General features: G+C 27.8%; 1 protein-coding gene across 1 annotated transcript in view; it reads left to right on the forward strand.

Moving 5' to 3' along the window:
* The window catches only part of SHPRH (SNF2 histone linker PHD RING helicase), a 75672-nt gene extending 69431 nt beyond the window's left edge, over positions 1 to 6241 (forward strand). Inside the window, exons 28-29 of the mRNA XM_058170188.1 lie at positions 2028 to 2206; positions 6142 to 6241. Coding sequence (XP_058026171.1) covers positions 2028 to 2206; positions 6142 to 6226 — 264 coding nt within the window. The 3' untranslated portion in view covers positions 6227 to 6241. The remainder of the gene's footprint in view (positions 1 to 2027; positions 2207 to 6141) is intronic.
* The last annotated feature ends 16110 nt before the right edge of the window (positions 6242 to 22351 follow it).

The following is a 22351-nucleotide window of genomic DNA, read 5'->3' on the forward strand; positions in this document are numbered from 1 at the left end:
AATGTTTTAAATTTGTATATATTTCGTGTTTTATCTTGGCTGTACACCGCCCTGAGTCCTTCGGGAGAAGGGCGGTATAAAAATTTAATAAAATAAAAATAAAATAAAAAATAAAATAAATGGGCCTCCATCACCATTCACTTACTTACCTTTTGATGAGCTCAGGCAGTCAGGGAAGGCTGCTCCCTCGCTGGGCCATGTGACACAATCAAGAAGAAGAAATCCTGTCACTTTTGCTTCTGTTGCAATCCTTTCTTGTCCAGCCAGCATAAACTACTATGGTTTCTTCTTAGTTCCGCCAGCGCTTACTTTGCACGAGTGGTGCTAAGAAGAAATCGTGCCTATTTTGGTTCCTTGCAAGCCTTTCCTCCCCAGCCAGCATAAATTGGGAGTGATTTACCATGGCTGGGAAGGAAAGGATTGCCATGGAAGCAGAGGAGATAGGATTTCTTTGCTCTACCAGCTGGCAGTGCTAAGAAGAAATTGCAGCAATTAATGCTGGCTGGAGAAGAAAGGCTTGCAAGGAATCAAAATAGGCATGATTTCTTCATAGCACCGCCTGGGTTACACTAGCGTAAAGTTGCGCTGGTGGAGCTAAGAAGAAATCATAGTGGTTTATGCTGGCTGGAGAGGAAAGGATTGCAGTGACAGGATTTCTTCTTTTTGATTGTGCCACAAGGCCCAGCAAGGGAGCGGCCTTCTCTACCCTGACTTCCAAAGCTCGACAAAAGGTAAGTAAGCGAATGGTGATGGGGGAGTGAGGGTGGGGAGGTGTACATGGAACCCAGTATGTTGGCAAAGCAAGCTCAGTTTCTCTTGAGGATCTGGCCAGGCAGGATGCGAGGGTAATATGGTGGGTGGATGTGCAGCAGGGTCTCTGCAGTCGGTCATAAGGCTAATGATGGGTGCTACAGAATTTGTAATTTTGAAATAATTTTGTATTTATCTTTTGGAGTGTTCATTGTAACTTTGAATGTTTGTTAAATGGCCTGTCATACCTCAAGGATTACCTGTAAGGCGTATCTGTATTCCTGGTAGATTAGTCCATTGTATGGATGCCGTCTTCATATAAAACAGGAAGTAATTTTCATGGTAGGAATTCAGTGTTTCTGTTTGACCTGCATGTTATTCTTACAAATTGTGCATGGATACAGCTGAGCAGCCTTTCATAACATCTAGTAATGTTAATCCTTGAGGTCATTAGAGTGGGGAAAAGGCTATGGTAAGGATTCAGTCCTTTCTGCCTGGAACTCACTATCAGGCACCTTCACTATGGGGAGTCAGGAACATGACTTTAAGGAAATACGCAGTTGCCATCACAAAAATAAAAAGTCCAGAAGCGTTTGTTGAGCACAAGAAAAAAGAAGAGACTCAGGCTATCTCTGCCTTGACTCTTTGGGATATAAAATAGAAGGAAAAGAAAACACAGTCAAACTTGCAGGATTCTCTGAATATATCTTATCTCAATAAAATGTAGTTCTAGTCATTTTATGAAGTCTTATTTCCTGATCTGGACAACATCAAAGGACTGACATTCACTACGATAATTAGGGATGGGCTGATGCTTCCCTATACCTGGTTGAAGTTTAATATATAGTGACTTTCTATCATCTTTTGTCATACTACATTCATTTTTATCTTTAAAACAAGGGTTAACAATATCTTTTTTATTCCAGTTGAATTATTTGTATAATCTTACTGCACAGAAAAGCAGTTGTATGCATCTGACTAAAAATCAATATAGTTAGGCAAACTGAAACCAATCTCAAATTCATTTAAATGGAAACTTATTGCAGTTAATGCAATGAAGGAATTGCTTAAACGATTAATTCAAAAGAAGAGGATAATTTATCCACAGTATCATAGGAAAGGTTTTGTCAGGGATAACAAGGAGCCCATATGTTTGCACATCATGTTGGTTGTTTTGTATGTGTAAGGTAGTTAGGATGTACTGTCACTAACCTTTAGTTATGTTTATTTAATATACTGAAAAGTGGTGAATTTACAACAATATTTTTATCTTCCAGGAAAACCTCTCTGCATTTAAATATGATCCCAAGATCAACATACTGCTTTTGCCTCTCCATACTGGTTCTAATGGTCTAAACATAATTGAAGCAACCCAGGTACTGCTGGTTGAGCCGATATTGAATCCAGCACATGAATTACAGGCCATTGGCAGAGTGCATCGTATTGGGCAAACTAAGTATGTTCTAAAATCTGATTTATGTAATTTAATTCCAGCATCATAAAGGTTTTAGAGGCTTTTGTTCCTTTTTTGCCAACCAGTGACTTTTACACATCAGTCAATTACATTCACTTATTTTAATTTCCCCCCTCCTAATGTGTTAGGACTAGGTCTTATCAGTCAATGGTTGACAGTTACCTCTGTGAATTTATGTACCCACACCACAATCCCAATAGTGATCAATTATGTACACAATAATTGGGAAAACTTTTCAAACATGACATTTTAACACCTGTGGGGGGGAATAAATAGGAGCTAGTTTAGGATTTAATAGTGACTCCAGTAAGGTAATTTAAAGATATTAGAAAAATGTTAAAAAACATTAAATTGCTCTGATTTACAGATTAACAGAGTTGGAAGGGACCTTTTAAGTCATTTACGTCAGAGTAGATACTTCTCAAACTCAGTACTGTTCTGTTTAAACTATTTTTAAACAGTGACGGCATTTTTTTTTAACCTGTTAACAGATTATTACATTTATTCACCTTTTTTCCACCCGATGGAAAGGGTGCGCAACTTGGGTGTTCTCCTGGATGGGCGGTTGTCTTTCGAAGACCATTTGACGACCGTCTCCAGGAGAGCTTTTTATCAGGTTCGCCTGATCCGCCAGTTGCGTCCCTTCCTGGACCGGGATGCCCTATGCATGGTCACTCATGCTCTCGTTACCTCTCACTTGGACTATTGCAATGTTCTCTACATGGGGCTCCCCTTGAAGAGCACCCGGAGACTCCGGTTAGTCCAGAATGCGGCTGCGCGGGTGATTGAGGGAGCAGTTCAGAGCTCCCATGTAACACCCATCCTGCGCAGACTGCACTGGCTGCCTGTTGTCTTCCGGGTGCGCTTCAAGGTATTGGTGACTACCTTCAAAGCGCTCCATGGCTTAGGACCGGGATATTTACGGGACCGTCTACTACCATCTTCTATCTCCCAGCGACCAGTGCGTTCTCACAGAGAGGAACTCCTTAGGGTGCCATCAGCCAAACAATGTCGACTGGCGGCCCCCAGGGGAAGGGCCTTCTCTGTGGGAGCTCCTACCCTGTGGAACCAACTTCCCCCTGGACTTCGACAATTACCTGACCTCCGGACCGTTCGCCACGAACTTAAAACTTATTTATTTCGTCTTGCTGGACTGGCTTGAATTTTTAAAATTTTTAATTGATTTTATGGGTTTTAAATTTTATTAGTTTTACAGGGTTGATATTGTATTTTAAATGGGGCCAATTGAATAAGTTTTTTAATGTTTGTTTTTAGCATTGTATGTGTTGTTTTTGTATTTTACTGTGGCTGTAAACCGCCCTGAGTCCTTCGGGAGAAGGGCGGTATACAAATTAAAATATTATTATTATTATTATTATTTTTGCACATATGTATTTTTTTTTATTGAAACAGTTTTACAAAACTCCCCCCCCCCGTTTCCCCCAGTCCCCCTCCCTTCACAAACTCTCCCTCCCCGACTTCCCAGAACAAACACAAGATGTAAAACAAACATATGCTAAAAAAATTTCCCTCCTAACTCAATTATACTCCTACAATTCTCATCAATTCCTAACCTCCCCCAAAACAATCAAAAATAATACATCCTAATCATTCAAAGGCAGTCTGATAACTCTTAGTCTGATATCTGTTTTGAATATAGTCAATCCATTTTTTCCATTCCTTTAAATATTTTTCTTGTGTATTGTCTTTCAAAAAGGCTGAGATTTTTGCCATCTCAGCCAAATTGGCAACTTTCAATATCCATTCTCCTATTGTAGGTACTTCTTTTTTCTTCCAATACTGTTTGCACATATGTATTAAGTGTAGCTAATAAAAATATAACAAAATATAAAATATGATGGTAAAGTTAACATCATGCAAATTAGTTAACAAATAAAACATTGTCATTTTCTAAAAATTAGGAGAATAGAGGCAAATAAATCTTCCCAGAGAAAATGTTCTATAACTTAGGAATTCTAGAACAAGGCTGTCCCCTACATTTTTAAAAATATTTTTATTAAATATTTTAATTAGAATATATTTTCAATATATTTTGTAACAAAATAATATTTAATCTTAAAGAAAAAAATTAAAAAGTACAAGCTAAATAAGCAAACTAAGATGGAAAATAATGGAAAATAAAGATATAATAAGAAGAAACTATTAGAGAGCATTTCACCGAGGCAGCCTTCGTCGGCGCCATCTTGGCTAAATGTTGTACCTTTATTTATTTCGATTTTTATTTATTTCGATTACCTTGATGAACGTATCTTTTCTTTTATGTACACTGAGAGCATATGCACCATGACAAATTCCTTGTGTGTCCAATCACACTTGGCCAATAAAAATTCTATTCTATTCTAAAGATATAATGTATTTTATAGCTTTCTATTTTATATTCAACAATAGCCACTAGTTTATCAAGGATTTCACTGCTATAATATAACAGTATGAGGTACTATTGTAAGATATCACAGAATCTCTGCCATAAGAACACATATATCCACAACCTTTAAATAGCAGAAAATATCTCCTTTTCCCAAACATACATCTACAACAACCATTCCTTTATTATCTGAACTAAAACCACTTCTCCATTTTCTTCATATAATTCTTTTTGCCATCTCCATGCTCCATTCAACCACAATTTCTGATGTATTATCAAACTCCAAAACGTTGGTATATAACTCAACACTATATTAACATATTTAACATTTACAGATTTTACCATAAATTTATCCCCTGCATACCAGTTAACCAAGCTTTTGGCAGTGGGACTTTTATGTTGATATGACAGGCAAATACATTGTCAGAAAAAAAACTGTCCTTCAGATAGTCAGGCCCTGAACCATTTAAATTTAAAATTGCTTTTTAAATTCTTTTTAGTGGGCAATGGGCAGCTAGTACAGATCTTTCAGAATAGATATTATGCAATTATTTTGCATTGTATCAGTTGCAGCTTGTGGGTTCCATCTTTCTTACCCTAAGTAGTTTAACATTAACATGAATGTATGGAGACTATCTAAGGTTAAAACAGTATTAAAGCCAGTTGTTTTAATTTAAGGAACCAAACTAAAAAGCCGGAGACTGTGAGTTCAAGTTCTGTCTTAGTCATGAAAGCCAGTTGGGTGACTTTGAGCCAGCCACTCTCTTGCAGTCCAATCCAACTCACAGGGTTGTTTTGGTGTGGAAAATAGGAGGAGGAAGGTGTGTTGAATATGTTTGCTCCTTAAGTTATTTGTAAAAATAATAAAACTAGGATACAAATAAATGAATAAAAATTAACAAAATTATCAGTCTATAGATCCTTCAAATATAGAGATTTTTACCTCCCAGCATTCACACAGTGACCATGCTTTCTGGTGAATTCTGGAAATTAATGTCCACACGCTTGGAAGACATCTAAGCTATGGAAATCTGATTTAGAATATCATTTTATCTTAAATATTTTTAGTTTGCACTTGTTTGTGTTTATGGGTATTTCTCCTTCATGAAATGTGAAGGAAAGAGATATCTTTGATTGACCTAGAAAAATACTGTTCTATTCTGGTTGGCAGGTATTGTAACTACAATTGGCTTTGGTCAGTTAACTTAATTAATGGAACAAAATAGATTTAAAATATGTCTGGTGGTTTTTTTTGGAAATAGCCCTTCCCTTTAATATAATGACTATTTCCTGTATATCATTTTTCTAAAACTGTAATATAAATATGGATGAAACTAAGTAATTTGATTTTTTAAAAATATCAACTGAGTCTAATCTGTTTTAAAATATGCATGACTACTGAAACCATTAATTAAAAGGATTAAGATTATAAACTCCGTACTAGTAAATAAAGCCTTTGGAGCTCAGTAAAATTTACTTCTGAGAAATAATGTATAATAATCTTTGTTAATGTTTTGTTTTCAAAATGCAGACCTACCATTGTTCATAGATTTTTGATTAAAGCAACAATAGAAGAACGTATGCAGACAATGATGAAAACTGTAGAAAGGAGGTAGGTAAAAGTTGATAATCAAATTGTTATTCAAATGTGTAAGTGAGCCTCCAATATGTAAAATCATATAACTGCAACTCTGTAAACATACATACATATATACATATACATATACATACACACACACACACACACACACACACACACACACACACACACACATATATAAACAAGTTCCATGGAATTAAACAGTAATGGACATGTAGAATTATATCAGGAAATAGAATTATGATGAAAAAAGAAAGAGGCATTGTCCAAGAACTCTCAATTACAGGCATTTTCAAATTGTGAATATTCTTGTTGCAAAAAGAATCTGAAGCATAATAAAAACTTTCTTCAGTGAAAATGTCTCAGATTAATATAGCAAATAAGAACAACTAGACTTTGATGATTGGGAAAGTCCATAGGAATTACTTTTGTTTGTATTTTGAACTCTCAAACTACTACAACTGATTCAATTCCTGAAACTGATCTTGGAAGATAACTTTCCAGACCAAAAGAATTTAATTCTTAAATCAATTATCCCATTTCTATTAGCCAAATTCCCACAAATCATATAAGATTGTGTGCATAGGAAGTCTACAGAAATCATTACGGTTCATTGATTATTTATTTATGGTGATTATTTATTTATTTATTTATTTATTTATTTATTTATTTATTTATTTATTTATTTATTTATTTATTTATTTATTTATTTATTTATTTATTTATTTATTTATTTATTTATTTATTTATTTATTTATTTATTTATTTATTTATTTATTTATTTATTTATTTATTTATTTATTTATTTATTTATTTATTTATTTATTTATTTATTTATTTATTTATTTATTTATTTATTTATTTATTTATTTATTTATTTATTTATTTATTTATTTATTTATTTATTTATTTATTTATTTATTTATTTATTTATTTATTTATTTATTTATTTATTTATTTATTTATTTATTTATTTATTTATTTATTTATTTATTTATTTATTTATTTATTTATTTATTTATTTATTTATTTATTTATTTATTTATTTATTTATTTATTTATTTATTTATTTATTTATTTATTTATTTATTTATTTATTTATTTATTTATTTATTTATTTATTTATTTATTTATTTATTTATTTATTTATTTATTTATTTATTTATTTATTTATTTATTTATTTATTTATTTATTTATTTATTTATTTATTTATTTATTTATTTATTTATTTATTTATTTATTTATTTATTTATTTATTTATTTATTTATTTATTTATTTATTTATTTATTTATTTATTTATTTATTTATTTATTTATTTATTTATTTATTTATTTATTTATTTATTTATTTATTTATTTATTTATTTATTTATTTATTTATTTATTTATTTATTTATTTATTTATTTATTTATTTATTTATTTATTTATTTATTTATTTATTTATTTATTTATTTATTTATTTATTTATTTATTTATTTATTTATTTATTTATTTATTTATTTATTTATTTATTTATTTATTTATTTATTTATTTATTTATTTATTTATTTATTTATTTATTTATTTATTTATTTATTTATTTATTTATTTATTTATTTATTTATTTATTTATTTATTTATTTATTTATTTATTTATTTATTTATTTATTTATTTATTTATTTATTTATTTATTTATTTATTTATTTATTTATTTATTTATTTATTTATTTATTTATTTATTTATTTATTTATTTATTTATTTATTTATTTATTTATTTATTTATTTATTTATTTATTTATTTATTTATTTATTTATTTATTTATTTATTTATTTATTTATTTATTTATTTATTTATTTATTTATTTATTTATTTATTTATTTATTTATTTATTTATTTATTTATTTATTTATTTATTTATTTATTTATTTATTTATTTATTTATTTATTTATTTATTTATTTATTTATTTATTTATTTTATTCAAAGGAAAATATATTTGAAAGCAGTGGGAGCAAATAGATGGCATCATTGCTTGGATGCTTATATGAGTTATGCTTAGAATTTCTGATGTGAGAGAGTTAAATAAGAGGCATGTATTGTTTGCTTCATCAACATGTTCAACTAAAAATTGAAGAAATAATTTGTATGATAAAAAGGATATTGTTAAGTATGTTTTCATTTTATTTTTTGCAGTTAATTATTAAAATAAGTTTCAAAATAAACTGTTACCTTTTTAAAGGAACTTCTAGTGGTGCTCCCATGATATCATGCAAGTAACAGAATATAAATTATCCTTAATCTGCTAATCTTTAGATACCATTTTAGTTTTTATAATACAATAATATTTATGCTATGCTACTCCAATTTAATTTTTCCAATTTGTTGACCAGCTGTGCTCCAAGGATGATTTAAAAATCCGCTCAAATTACTTTTGAGATGTAATCATGTGGAGAATGTTACCAAGTTAACTTCACAAGTAGCTGAAAATGCAGAGAAGTTCATTGCATTTCTGGAAGAACCTGATATTAACTTCCACTATTATTATTCATATATAAACTTCTCAACACAACTGAAAGAAAGGTTTAATCTGAAACCTGAATGTGTGTGTGTATTTTCCTTTGTTTGATATGTGTAACTGAAAGAAAGGTTTAATCTGAAACCTGAATGTGTGTGTGTATTTTCCTTTGTTTGATATGTGTAACTGAAAGAAAGGTTTAATCTGAAACCTGAATGTGTGTGTGTATTTTCCTTTGTTTGATATGTGTAACTGAAAGAAAGGTTTAATCTGAAACCTGAATGTGTGTGTGTATGTATGTATATATATATATATATATATGTATATATATATATATATATATATATATGTATATATATATGTATATATATATATATATTTTCACTGTATATATGTCTGTATATATGTCTGTATATATGTATATATATATGTATATATATATGTATATATATATGTATATATATATGTATATATATATGTATATATATATATATATATATATATATGTATATATATATATATATGTATATATATATGTATATATATATGTATATATATATATGTATTATGTGTGTGTGTATTTTCCTTTGTTTGATATGTGTAACTGAAAGAAAGGTTTAATCTGAAACCTGAATGTGTGTGTGTATTTTCCTTTGTTTGATATGTGTAACTGAAAGAAAGGTTTAATCTGAAACCTGAATGTGTGTGTGTATTTTCCTTTGTTTGATATGTGTAACTGAAAGAAAGGTTTAATCTGAAACCTGAATGTGTGTGTGTATTTTCCTTTGTTTGATATGTGTAACTGAAAGAAGAGCATAGAGAAAAAAAATAAATGTATCCAAACAGTGAAGAATTTAATAATAATAAAGCTAAACTCACTGAGATTTCATAGGAATGTCTTAGAAAGTATCTGGGTAGAATAATCTTACAAAATTGACAGTTATAGATAAAGACTAGGATGCAGATTGAAAGTAAAATTTGAAAGCTGAAAGTTTCATTGTGAATATTTTATGTTGCCAAGATTCGTTCCTGAACATTGCCCCCTACCATGTTTGTATTTATTGTGTATTACTAACTTGGAGGCCTCTTTCCAGGCAGGAATGAAATATATACACACACACACACACACACACACACACACACACACACACACACACACACACACACACACACACACACACACACACACACACACACACACACACACACATATATCATGCTCCCAGAAGCATGAAGCTGAAGCCTGAAGATGACGAATGAGACTTCGTCGAAACGTCGCCAAGACACTTCCAATTTTACGCGGGAGGAAACCCAAATAACCAAAGACTTGCATATATATATATATGTATATATATATATGTATATATATATTTTCACTGTATATATGTATATATATATGTAGGTCTTGGCATTTTGGGGTCTTTTACAGTGTATGCCAAGATACTCTCAACCTTATACGTGAAAAGACCCGAAAATGCCAACACCTACTTTCCTATACTTGTGAAAACCTACAAATATGTGTGTGTGTGTGTGTGTGTGTGTATGTGTGTGTGTGTATTTTCCTTTGTTTGATATGTGTAACTGAAAGAAAGGTTTAATCTGAAACCTGAATGTGTGTGTGTGTGTATTTTCCTTTGTTTGATATGTGTAACTGAAAGAAAGGTTTAATCTGAAACCTGAATGTGTATTCTGTTAAAAATGGCAATGCTTCCTCTTGCATTCACTTTGATACGATTGTAAGCAAAGAATGACAAACTTGCAAATTACTAATTTTATTGTATTGCTCGTTCAATTTTACCAGCAAGTTTTACTATTAGCCATTAATAGTAGACATAAAAAATAAAATAAAATAAAATAAAATAAAATAAAATAAAATAAAATAAAATAAAATAAAATAAAATAAAATAAAATAAAATAAAATAAAATAAAATAAAATAAAATAAAATAAAATAAAATAAAATAAAATAAAATAAAATAAAATAAAATAAAATAAAATAAAATAAAATAAAATAAAATAAAATAAAATAAAATAAAATAAAATAAAATAAAATAAAATAAAATAAAATAAAATAAAATAAAATAAAATAAAATAAAATAAAATAAAATAAAATAAAATAAAATAAAATAAAATAAAATAAAATAAAATAAAATAAAATAAAATAAAATAAAATAAAATAAAATAAAATAAAATAAAATAAAATAAAATAAAATAAAATAAAATAAAATAAAATAAAATAAAATAAAATAAAATAAAATAAAATAAAATAAAATAAAATAAAATAAAATAAAATAAAATAAAATAAAATAAAATAAAATAAAATAAAATAAAATAAAATAAAATAAAATAAAATAAAATAAAATAAAATAAAATAAAATAAAATAAAATAAAATAAAATAAAATAAAATAAAATAAAATAAAATAAAATAAAATAAAATAAAATAAAATAAAATAAAATAAAATAAAATAAAATAAAATAAAATAAAATAAAATAAAATAAAATAAAATAAAATAAAATAAAATAAAATAAAATAAAATAAAATAAAATAAAATAAAATAAAATAAAATAAAATAAAATAAAATAAAATAAAATAAAATAAAATAAAATAAAATAAAATAAAATAAAATAAAATAAAATAAAATAAAATAAAATAAAATAAAATAAAATAAAATAAAATAAAATAAAATAAAATAAAATAAAATAAAATAAAATAAAATAAAATAAAATAAAATAAAATAAAATAAAATAAAATAAAATAAAATAAAATAAAATAAAATAAAATAAAATAAAATAAAATAAAATAAAATAAAATAAAATAAAATAAAATAAAATAAAATAAAATAAAATAAAATAAAATAAAATAAAATAAAATAAAATAAAATAAAATAAAATAAAATAAAATAAAATAAAATAAAATAAAATAAAATAAAATAAAATAAAATAAAATAAAATAAAATAAAATAAAATAAAATAAAATAAAATAAAATAAAATAAAATAAAATAAAATAAAATAAAATAAAATAAAATAAAATAAAATAAAATAAAATAAAATAAAATAAAATAAAATAAAATAAAATAAAATAAAATAAAATAAAATAAAATAAAATAAAATAAAATAAAATAAAATAAAATAAAATAAAATAAAATAAAATAAAATAAAATAAAATAAAATAAAATAAAATAAAATAAAATAAAATAAAATAAAATAAAATAAAATAAAATAAAATAAAATAAAATAAAATAAAATAAAATAAAATAAAATAAAATAAAATAAAATAAAATAAAATAAAATAAAATAAAATAAAATAAAATAAAATAAAATAAAATAAAATAAAATAAAATAAAATAAAATAAAATAAAATAAAATAAAATAAAATAAAATAAAATAAAATAAAATAAAATAAAATAAAATAAAATAAAATAAAATAAAATAAAATAAAATAAAATAAAATAAAATAAAATAAAATAAAATAAAATAAAATAAAATAAAATAAAATAAAATAAAATAAAATAAAATAAAATAAAATAAAATAAAATAAAATAAAATAAAATAAAATAAAATAAAATAAAATAAAATAAAATAAAATAAAATAAAATAAAATAAAATAAAATAAAATAAAATAAAATAAAATAAAATAAAATAAAATAAAATAAAATAAAATAAAATAAAATAAAATAAAATAAAATAAAATAAAATAAAATAAAATAAAATAAAATAAAATAAAATAAAATAAAATAAAATAAAATAAAATAAAATAAAATAAAATAAAATAAAATAAAATAAAATAAAATAAAATAAAATAAAATAAAATAAAATAAAATAAAATAAAATAAAATAAAATAAAATAAAATAAAATAAAATAAAATAAAATAAAATAAAATAAAATAAAATAAAATAAAATAAAATAAAATAAAATAAAATAAAATAAAATAAAATAAAATAAAATAAAATAAAATAAAATAAAATAAAATAAAATAAAATAAAATAAAATAAAATAAAATAAAATAAAATAAAATAAAATAAAATAAAATAAAATAAAATAAAATAAAATAAAATAAAATAAAATAAAATAAAATAAAATAAAATAAAATAAAATAAAATAAAATAAAATAAAATAAAATAAAATAAAATAAAATAAAATAAAATAAAATAAAATAAAATAAAATAAAATAAAATAAAATAAAATAAAATAAAATAAAATAAAATAAAATAAAATAAAATAAAATAAAATAAAATAAAATAAAATAAAATAAAATAAAATAAAATAAAATAAAATAAAATAAAATAAAATAAAATAAAATAAATAAATAAATGTCCTTTTAACTGCTAGTGGGGTTTGAACTGATTGGGTGGGAGTTTGGCTGTGCTCTGATTGGGTGGAGGTTATTCTGATTGGTTGGGGGCTTGGCTGTGCTCTGATTGGATGGTGGGGTTGGCTGTGCTCTGATTGGATGAGGGTGTTTTCTGCTTGGGTGGGGGCTTGGTTGTGCTCAGGTTAGTCTGAGTTGCAGGGGGATTTGAGTTGGTGAGATGCATTGCTGTTGTTCGGATTCTCGTTTGTGGTCGTGCTACATCTTCATGGTGGGTGTCAGTCTGCTGCATGTATGGATTGGAGGGGTTTGAAAGGGCTAATGATGCAGCTGCGGTGTCTGGCTTCTGGTCCTTGGTCGTACAAACCAACAGAAGAATAAGTGCATGCATTGAAGAACACAAGAACTCAGTCAAAAAAGTGGAACCAACTTCTTCCCTGGTCCAATACCTTAAAGCCACGGGACACGATATTGACTTTAAAAAGACCAGAACTATCGCCAAAACTGAACACTTTAACAACAGAATAATCAGAGAAGCCATCTGTGGTGCTTCATCATTGGTGTGATGATCATCACCACGGACCAGAAGCCAGACTGCAGCCAGACACCCCATCCAATCAGAGCACAGCCAAGCTCCCACCCAATCAGAACACACCTCCACCCAATCAGAACACAGCCAAGCTCCCAACCGATCAGTTCAAACCCCACTAGCAGTTAAAAGGAAGAAACAGCTGCGATCACGCATTGTTCCTAGAAGCACGAAGCTGAAAACACCAGCCTCAAGATTACGAATGAGACTTTGTCGAAACGTCGCCAAGACACTTCCAATTTTACGCGGGAGAAAACCCGAATAACCAAAGACCTACATACATATATATGTATATATATATATATGTATATATGTATATGTATATATATATATGTAGGTCTTTGGTTATTCGGGTTTTCTCCGTGTAAAATTGGAAGTGTCTTGGCGACATTTCGACAAGTCTCATTCGTCATCTTCAGGCTTCAGCCGTGCTTCTGGGAGCAATGTGTGATCGCAGCTGTTTCTTCCTTTTAACTGCTAGTGGGGTTTGAACTGATTGGGTGGGAGCTTGGCTGTGCTCTGATTGGATGGGGTTTTCTGTGCTCTGATTGGATGGGGTGTGTTCTGTTTGGGTGGGGGCTTGGTTGTGCTCAGTCTAGTCTGTGCTGCAGGGGATTTGAGCTGGTGAGCTGCATAGCTGTTGTTTGGCTTTGTGGTTGTGCTACATCTTCATAGTGGGTGTCAGTCTGCTGCATGAATGGATTGGAGGGGTTTGAAATGGCTAATGTTGCAGCTGCGGTCTGTTTTCTGGTCCTTGGTCGTGCTTCATGATCAGTGTGGGTTTGGGTCTGCTTTCTGGTGGATGTGCGGTGGTGACATCCTGTGTGGACCTTGTGAGTGTGGGTCTGGTGTCATTCCTCGTGTTAGGGACTCGTTTGTCAATAAGGGCGGGTTTCCAAATGGCTGGTAGGCGGGAGGTGTCATCTCGTTTGTTCATGCTGTGTGGGCGTTTTTCTATCTCAATGGCTTCTCTGATTATTCTGTTGTTAAAGTGTTCAGTTTTGGCGATAGTTCTGGTCTTTTTAAAGTCAATATCATGTCCTGTGACTTTAAAGTGTTGGACCAGGGAAGAAGTTGGTTCCTCTTTTTTGAATGAGTTCTTGTGTTCTTCAATGCGTGCACTTATTCTTCTGTTGGTTTGTCCAATGTATGTGGTGGGGCAGGCGGTGCATGGGATTTCATATACTCCTTGATTTTCTAACTCAATTTTGTCTTTGGGGTTTCTTAGGATGGTGGATATTTTTCTGTTTGTGCAGAATGCTGTCTTGATGTTGTGTTTGTGGAGGATCTTGCTGATTCTGTCTGTGGTGCCTTTTATATATGGGAGGAGGGCTGTGCCGTTTTCTTGTTCTCTGTCTTGGATTTTAGTGGGGGGTTCTTTTTGGATTAGCTTGGTAATCTTATTTGTTTGGAATCCATTGGATGTTAGTACGTTAGTGAGAGTGTCTAGTTCGGGTTTTAGGTGTTGTTCATCAGCTAAGCATTTTGTTCTGGAGATGAGTGTCTTGGCTATGGAGTTGATCTGTGCTGGGTGGTGTTTTCTTCTGGTAGATGGTGTGTCCTTGACAACTTGACAACTTCCTCACACACCTCAATAGCCTACACCCCAAAATACAGTTCACCATGGAAACAGAAGTTAATAACCAACTTCCCTTCCTGGATGTCTTAGTCTACAGAAAACCCAATGGCTCCCTAGGACACACCATCTACCAGAAGAAAACACACACAAACCGCTATCTGCACGCACTCTCACACCACCACCCAGCACAGATCAACTCCGTAGCCAAGACACTCATCTCCAGAACAAAATGCTTAACATCCAATGGATTCCAAACAAATAAGATTACCAAGCTAATCCAAAAAGAACCCCCCACTAAAATCCAAGACAGAGAACAAGAAAACGGCACAGCCCTCCTCCCATATATAAAAGGCACCACAGACAGAATCAGCAAGATCCTCCACAAACACAACATCAAGACAGCATTCTGCACAAACAGAAAAATATCCACCATCCTAAGAAACCCCAAAGACAAAATTGGACAAACCAACAGAAGAATAAGTGCACGCATTGAAGAACACAAGAACTCATTCAAAAAAGAGGAACCAACTTCTTCCCTGGTCCAACACTTTAAAGTCACAGGACATGATATTGACTTTAAAAAGACCAGAACTATCGCCAAAACTGAACACTTTAACAACAGAATAATCAGAGAAGCCATTGAGATAGAAAAACGCCCACACAGCATGAACAAACGAGATGACACCTCCCGCCTACCAGCCATTTGGAAACCCGCCCTTATTGACAAACGAGTCCCTAACACGAGGAATGACACCAGACCCACACTCACAAGGTCCACACAGGATGTCACCACCGCACATCCACCCAGAAAGCAGACCCAAACCCACACTGATCATGAAGCACGACCAAGGACCAGAAGCCAGACCGCAGCTGCAACATTAGCCATTTCAAACCCCTCCAATCCATTCATGCAGCAGACTGACACCCACTATGAAGATGTAGCACGACCACAAAGCCAAACAACAGCTATGCAGCTCACCAGCTCAAATCCCCCTGCAGCACAGACTAGACTGAGCACAACCAAGCCCCCACCAACACAGGACACACTCCCAGCCAATCAGAGCACAGAAAAACCCCCATCCAATCAGAGCACAGCCAAGCTCCCACCCAATCAGTTCAAACCCCACTAGCAGTTAAAAGGAAGAAACAGCTGCGATCACACATTGCTCCCCAGAAGCACTGAAGCTGAAGCCTGAAGATGACGAATGAGACTTCGCCGAAAATCGCCAAGACACTTCCAATTTTACACGGAAGAAAACCCGAATAACCAAAGACCTATATACAAACACCCGTGAAAACCTTATATATATATATATATATATATATATATATATATATATATATATATATATATATATATATATATATATATATATATATATATATATACATATATATATATATATATATATATATATATATATATATATATATATATATATATATATATATATATATATATATATATATATATATATATATATATATATATATATATATATATATATATATATATATATATATATATATATATATATATATATATATATATATATATATATATATATATATATATATATATATATATATATATATATATATATATATATATATATATATATATATATATATATATATATATATATATATATATATATATATATATATATATATATATATATATATATATATATATATATATATATATATATATATATATATATATATATATATATATATATATATATATATATATATATATATATATATATATATATATATATATATATATATATATATATATATATATATATATATATATATATATATATATATATATATATATATATATATATATATATATATATATATATATATATATATATATATATATATATATATATATATATATATATATATATATATATATATATATATATATATATATATATATATATATATATATATATATATATATATATATATATATATATATATATATATATATATATATATATATATATATATATATATATATATATATATATATATATATATATATATATATATATATATATATATATATATATATATATATATATATATATATATATATATATATATATATATATATATATATATATATATATATATATATATATATATATATATATATATATATATATATATATATATATATATATATATATATATATATATATATATATATATATATATATATATATATATATATATATATATATATATATATATATATATATATATATATATATATATATATATATATATATATATATATATATATATATATATATATATATATATATATATATATATATATATATATATATATATATATATATATATATATATATATATATATATATATATATATATATATATATATATATATATATATATATATATATATATATATATATATATATATATATATATATATATATATATATATATATATATATATATATATATATATATATATATATATATATATATATATATATATATATATATATATATATATATATATATATATATATATATATATATATATATATATATATATATATATATATATATATATATATATATATATATATATATATATATATATATATATATATATATATATATATATATATATATATATATATATATATATATATATATATATATATATATATATATATATATATATATATATATATATATATATGCGACCAAGGACCAGAAGCCAGACCGCAGCTGCAACATTAGCCATTTCAAAACCCCTCCAATCCATACATGCAGCAGACTGACACCCACCATGAAGATGTACGACCACAAACATGAAATGGACAAACTTACAAAAGAAATTATATGGACTTGAATTTGGATTATACATAAACTAAAATAACAATAAACTTAAAGATTTTTCTATTTGAATTGGACAATATTTGAAAAGAAAATACAAATGAAAAGCAAGAACATAATGTTGAAAAGAAAATACAAATGAAAAGCAAGAACATAATGTTGAAAAGAAAATACAAATGAAAAGCAAGAACATAATGTTGAAAAGAAAATACAAATGAAAAGCAAGAACATAATGTTGAAAAGAAAATACAAATGAAAAGCAAGAACATAATGTTGAAAAGAAAATACAAATGAAAAGCAAGAACATAATGTTGAAAAGAAAATACAAATGAAAAGCAAGAACATAATGTTGAAAAGAAAATACAAATGAAAAGCAAGAACATAATGTTGAAAAGAAAATACAAATGAAAAGCAAGAACATAATGTTGAAAAGAAAATACAAATGAAAAGCAAGAACATAATGTTGAAAAGAAAATACAAATGAAAAGCAAGAACATAATGTTGAAAAGAAAATACAAATGAAAAGCAAGAACATAATGTTGAAAAGAAAATACAAATGAAAAGCAAGAACATAATGTTGAAAAGAAAATAATTGATAAAAAAAGATAATTATACTGGGATTGACAGTGACAAAATAAAAATGGATAGGGGGGAATATTCCTCAAAAAAGAAAGGAAGAGAATTAAATGGGAAAATATTGAGGGGGAGAATCAAGAGGGTAACAATCTTAAAAACTAGAGAAAGGATTCAGGAAGAAAGATACAATAAATATAAAAATAAAAGAAGGAAATAAGAGAATGAGAGAAAGGGAGAAAATATCAAGAAATGGAATTCTGGAGACTAAAAGAAAATGATTAAAGGGGAAGATAGTGGATAGTAGAAAGGTAATTAAAGCAGGGGTGAAATGCTCTCAGTTCGAACCGGATTGCCCAATCCAGTAGTGATGGCGACTGGTGGTTCAGAGAGCCGGTACCAAAACCCCCTTCCCCCCCTTCCCCCCGCATGCCCATCTGAGCCTCACGATCATCAGAGGTTTTTACTTTTGTTAGTTGTAAGTTTATTAGTAATATAATTTACTTAGTATTACAGCTTGAACTCTGATAAATAAAAGTAAAGTAAGATAGAACTAAAATATGTGTAAATAATAGGAAAGGACTGTCTTGAATAGCTGATAAACAGTGATATCTATATAAATGTATGTTTTTCATTTTAATGTGTTTTAAAATAAAAACTTTATAAAGTCAAGAATACAAAAAAGGAAAAAGAAAATACAAATGAAAAGCAAGAACATAATGTTGAAAAGAAAATACAAATGAAAAGCAAGAACATAATGTTGAAAAGAAAATACAAATGAAAAGCAAGAACATAATGTTGAAAAGAAAATACAAATGAAAAGCAAGAACATAATGTTGAAAAGAAAATACAAATGAAAAGCAAGAACATAATGTTGAAAAGAAAATACAAATGAAAAGCAAGAACATAATGTTGAAAAGAAAATACAAATGAAAAGCAAGAACATAATGTTGAAAAGAAAATACAAATGAAAAGCAAGAACATAATGTTGAAAAGAAAATACAAATGAAAAGCAAGAACATAATGTTGAAAAGAAAATACAAATGAAAAGCAAGAACATAATGTTGAAAAGAAAATACAAATGAAAAGCAAGAACATAATGTTGAAAAGAAAATACAAATGAAAAGCAAGAACATAATGTTGAAAAGAAAATACAAATGAAAAGCAAGAACATAATGTTGAAAAGAAAAAGAAATTAAAGAGAAAGAGGACACAGAATATTATAAGGTCTGGAGCAAAAGGTATGAATGGTTAGAAAATAGGAACGATAGATAAATAAAAGTAAAGTAAGATAGAACTAAAATATGTGTAAATAATAGGAAAGGACTGTCTTGAATAGCTGATAAACAGTGATATCTATATAAATGTATGTTTTTTTTCATTTTAATGTGTTTTAAAAATAAAAAACTTTATAAAGTCAAGAATACAAAAAAAGGAAAAAGAAAATACAAATGAAAAGCAAGAACATAATGTTGAAAAGAAAATAATTGATAAAAAAAGATAATTATACTGGGATTGACAGTGACAAAATAAAAATGGATAGGGGGGAATATTCCTCAAAAAAGAAAGGAAGAGAATTAAATGGGAAAATATTGAGGGGGAGAATCAAGAGGGTAACAATCTTAAAAACTAGAGAAAGGATTCAGGAAGAAAGATACAATAAATATAAAAATAAAAAGAAGGAAATAAGAGAATGAGAGAAAGGGAGAAAAATATCAAGAAATGGAATTCTGGAGAGACTAAAAGAAAATGATTAAAAGGGGAAGATAGTGGATAGTAGAAAGGTAATTAAAGCAGGGGTGAAATGCTCTCAGTTCGAACCGGATTGCCCAATCCAGTAGTGATGGCGACTGGTGGTTCAGAGAGCCGGTACCAAAACCCCCTTCCCCCCCTTCCCCCCGCATGCCCATCTGAGCCTCACGATCATCAGAGGTTTTTTTTACTTTTAAAAACATTTTTTCTTAGGCCAAAAAAATGTTTTTAAAAGTTAAAAAAAAATAAAGAAGTGGAGGACTGGTTAGAATACAAAAAAGGAAAAAGAAAATACAAATGAAAAGCAAGAACATAATGTTGAAAAGAAAATACAAATGAAAAGCAAGAACATAATGTTGAAAAGAAAATACAAATGAAAAGCAAGAACATAATGTTGAAAAGAAAATACAAATGAAAAGCAAGAACATAATGTTGAAAAGAAAATACAAATGAAAAGCAAGAACATAATGTTGAAAAGAAAATACAAATGAAAAGCAAGAACATAATGTTGAAAAGAAAATACAAATGAAAAGCAAGAACATAATGTTGAAAAGAAAATACAAATGAAAAGCAAGAACATAATGTTGAAAAGAAAATACAAATGAAAAGCAAGAACATAATGTTGAAAAGAAAATACAAATGAAAAGCAAGAACGGTGGTGACATCCTGTGTGGACCTCGTGAGTGTGGGTCTGGTGTCATTCCTCGTGTTAGGGACTCGTTTGTCAATAAGGCGGGTTTCCAAATGGCTGGTAGGCGGAGGTGTCATCTCGTTTGTTCATGCTGTGTGGGCGTTTTCTATCTCAATGGCTTCTCTGATTATTCTGTTGTTAAAGTGTTCAGTTTTGGCGATAGTTCTGGTCTTTTAAAGTCAATATCATGTCCTGTGACTTTAAAGTGTTGGACCAGAAGAAGTTAGTTCCTCTTTTTGATCTTGAGTCTTGTGGCTTTCTTACAGAGAACAAGAAAACGGCACAGCCCTCCTCCCATATATAAAAGGCACCACAGACAGAATCAGCAAGATCCTCCACAAACACAACATCAAGACAGCATTCTGCACAAACAGAAAAATATCCACCATCCTAGAACCCCAAAGACAAAATTGAGTTAGAAAATCAAGGGTATATGAAATCCCATGCACGCCTGCCCCACCACATACATTGGACAAACCAACAGAAGAATAAGTACGCATTGAAGAACACAAGAACTCATTCAAAAGAGGAACCAACTTCTTCCTGGTCCAACACTTTAAAGTCACAGGACATGATATTGACTTTAAAAAGACCAGAACTATCGCCAAAACTGAACACTTTAACAACAGAATAATCAGAGAGAAGCCATCTGTGTGGTGCTTCATCATTGGTGTGATGATCAGGCTTCACGGACCGAAGCAGACTGCAGCCAGACACCCCCATCCAATCAGAGCACAGCCAAACCCCAACCAATCAGAACACACCTCCACCCAATCAGTTCAAACCCCACTAGCAGTTAAAGGAAGAAACAGCTGCGATCACATTGCTCCCAGAAGCCAAGCTGAAGCCTGAAGATGTGAATGAGACTTAGGTGAAAAGACACTTCCAATTTTACGGGAGAAAACCCGAACAACCAAAGACCTATATACAAACACCGTGAAAACCTCAGAAAACAAATATATATATACATATATATATACATACACACACACACACACACACACACACACACACACACACACACACACACACATATATCATGCTCCCAGAAGCATGAAGCTGAAGCCTGAAGATGACGAATGAGACTTCGTCGAAACGTCGCCAAGACACTTCCAATTTTACGCGGGAGGAAACCCAAATAACCAAAGACTTGCATATATATATATATGTATATATATATGTAGGTCTTGGCATTTTGGGGTCTTTTACAGTGTATGCCAAGATACTCTCAACCTTATACGTGAAAAGACCCGA

This window comes from Ahaetulla prasina, chromosome 1, assembly GCF_028640845.1.
Source record: "Ahaetulla prasina isolate Xishuangbanna chromosome 1, ASM2864084v1, whole genome shotgun sequence".
In the NCBI taxonomy this organism is placed as follows: domain Eukaryota; kingdom Metazoa; phylum Chordata; class Lepidosauria; order Squamata; family Colubridae; genus Ahaetulla; species Ahaetulla prasina.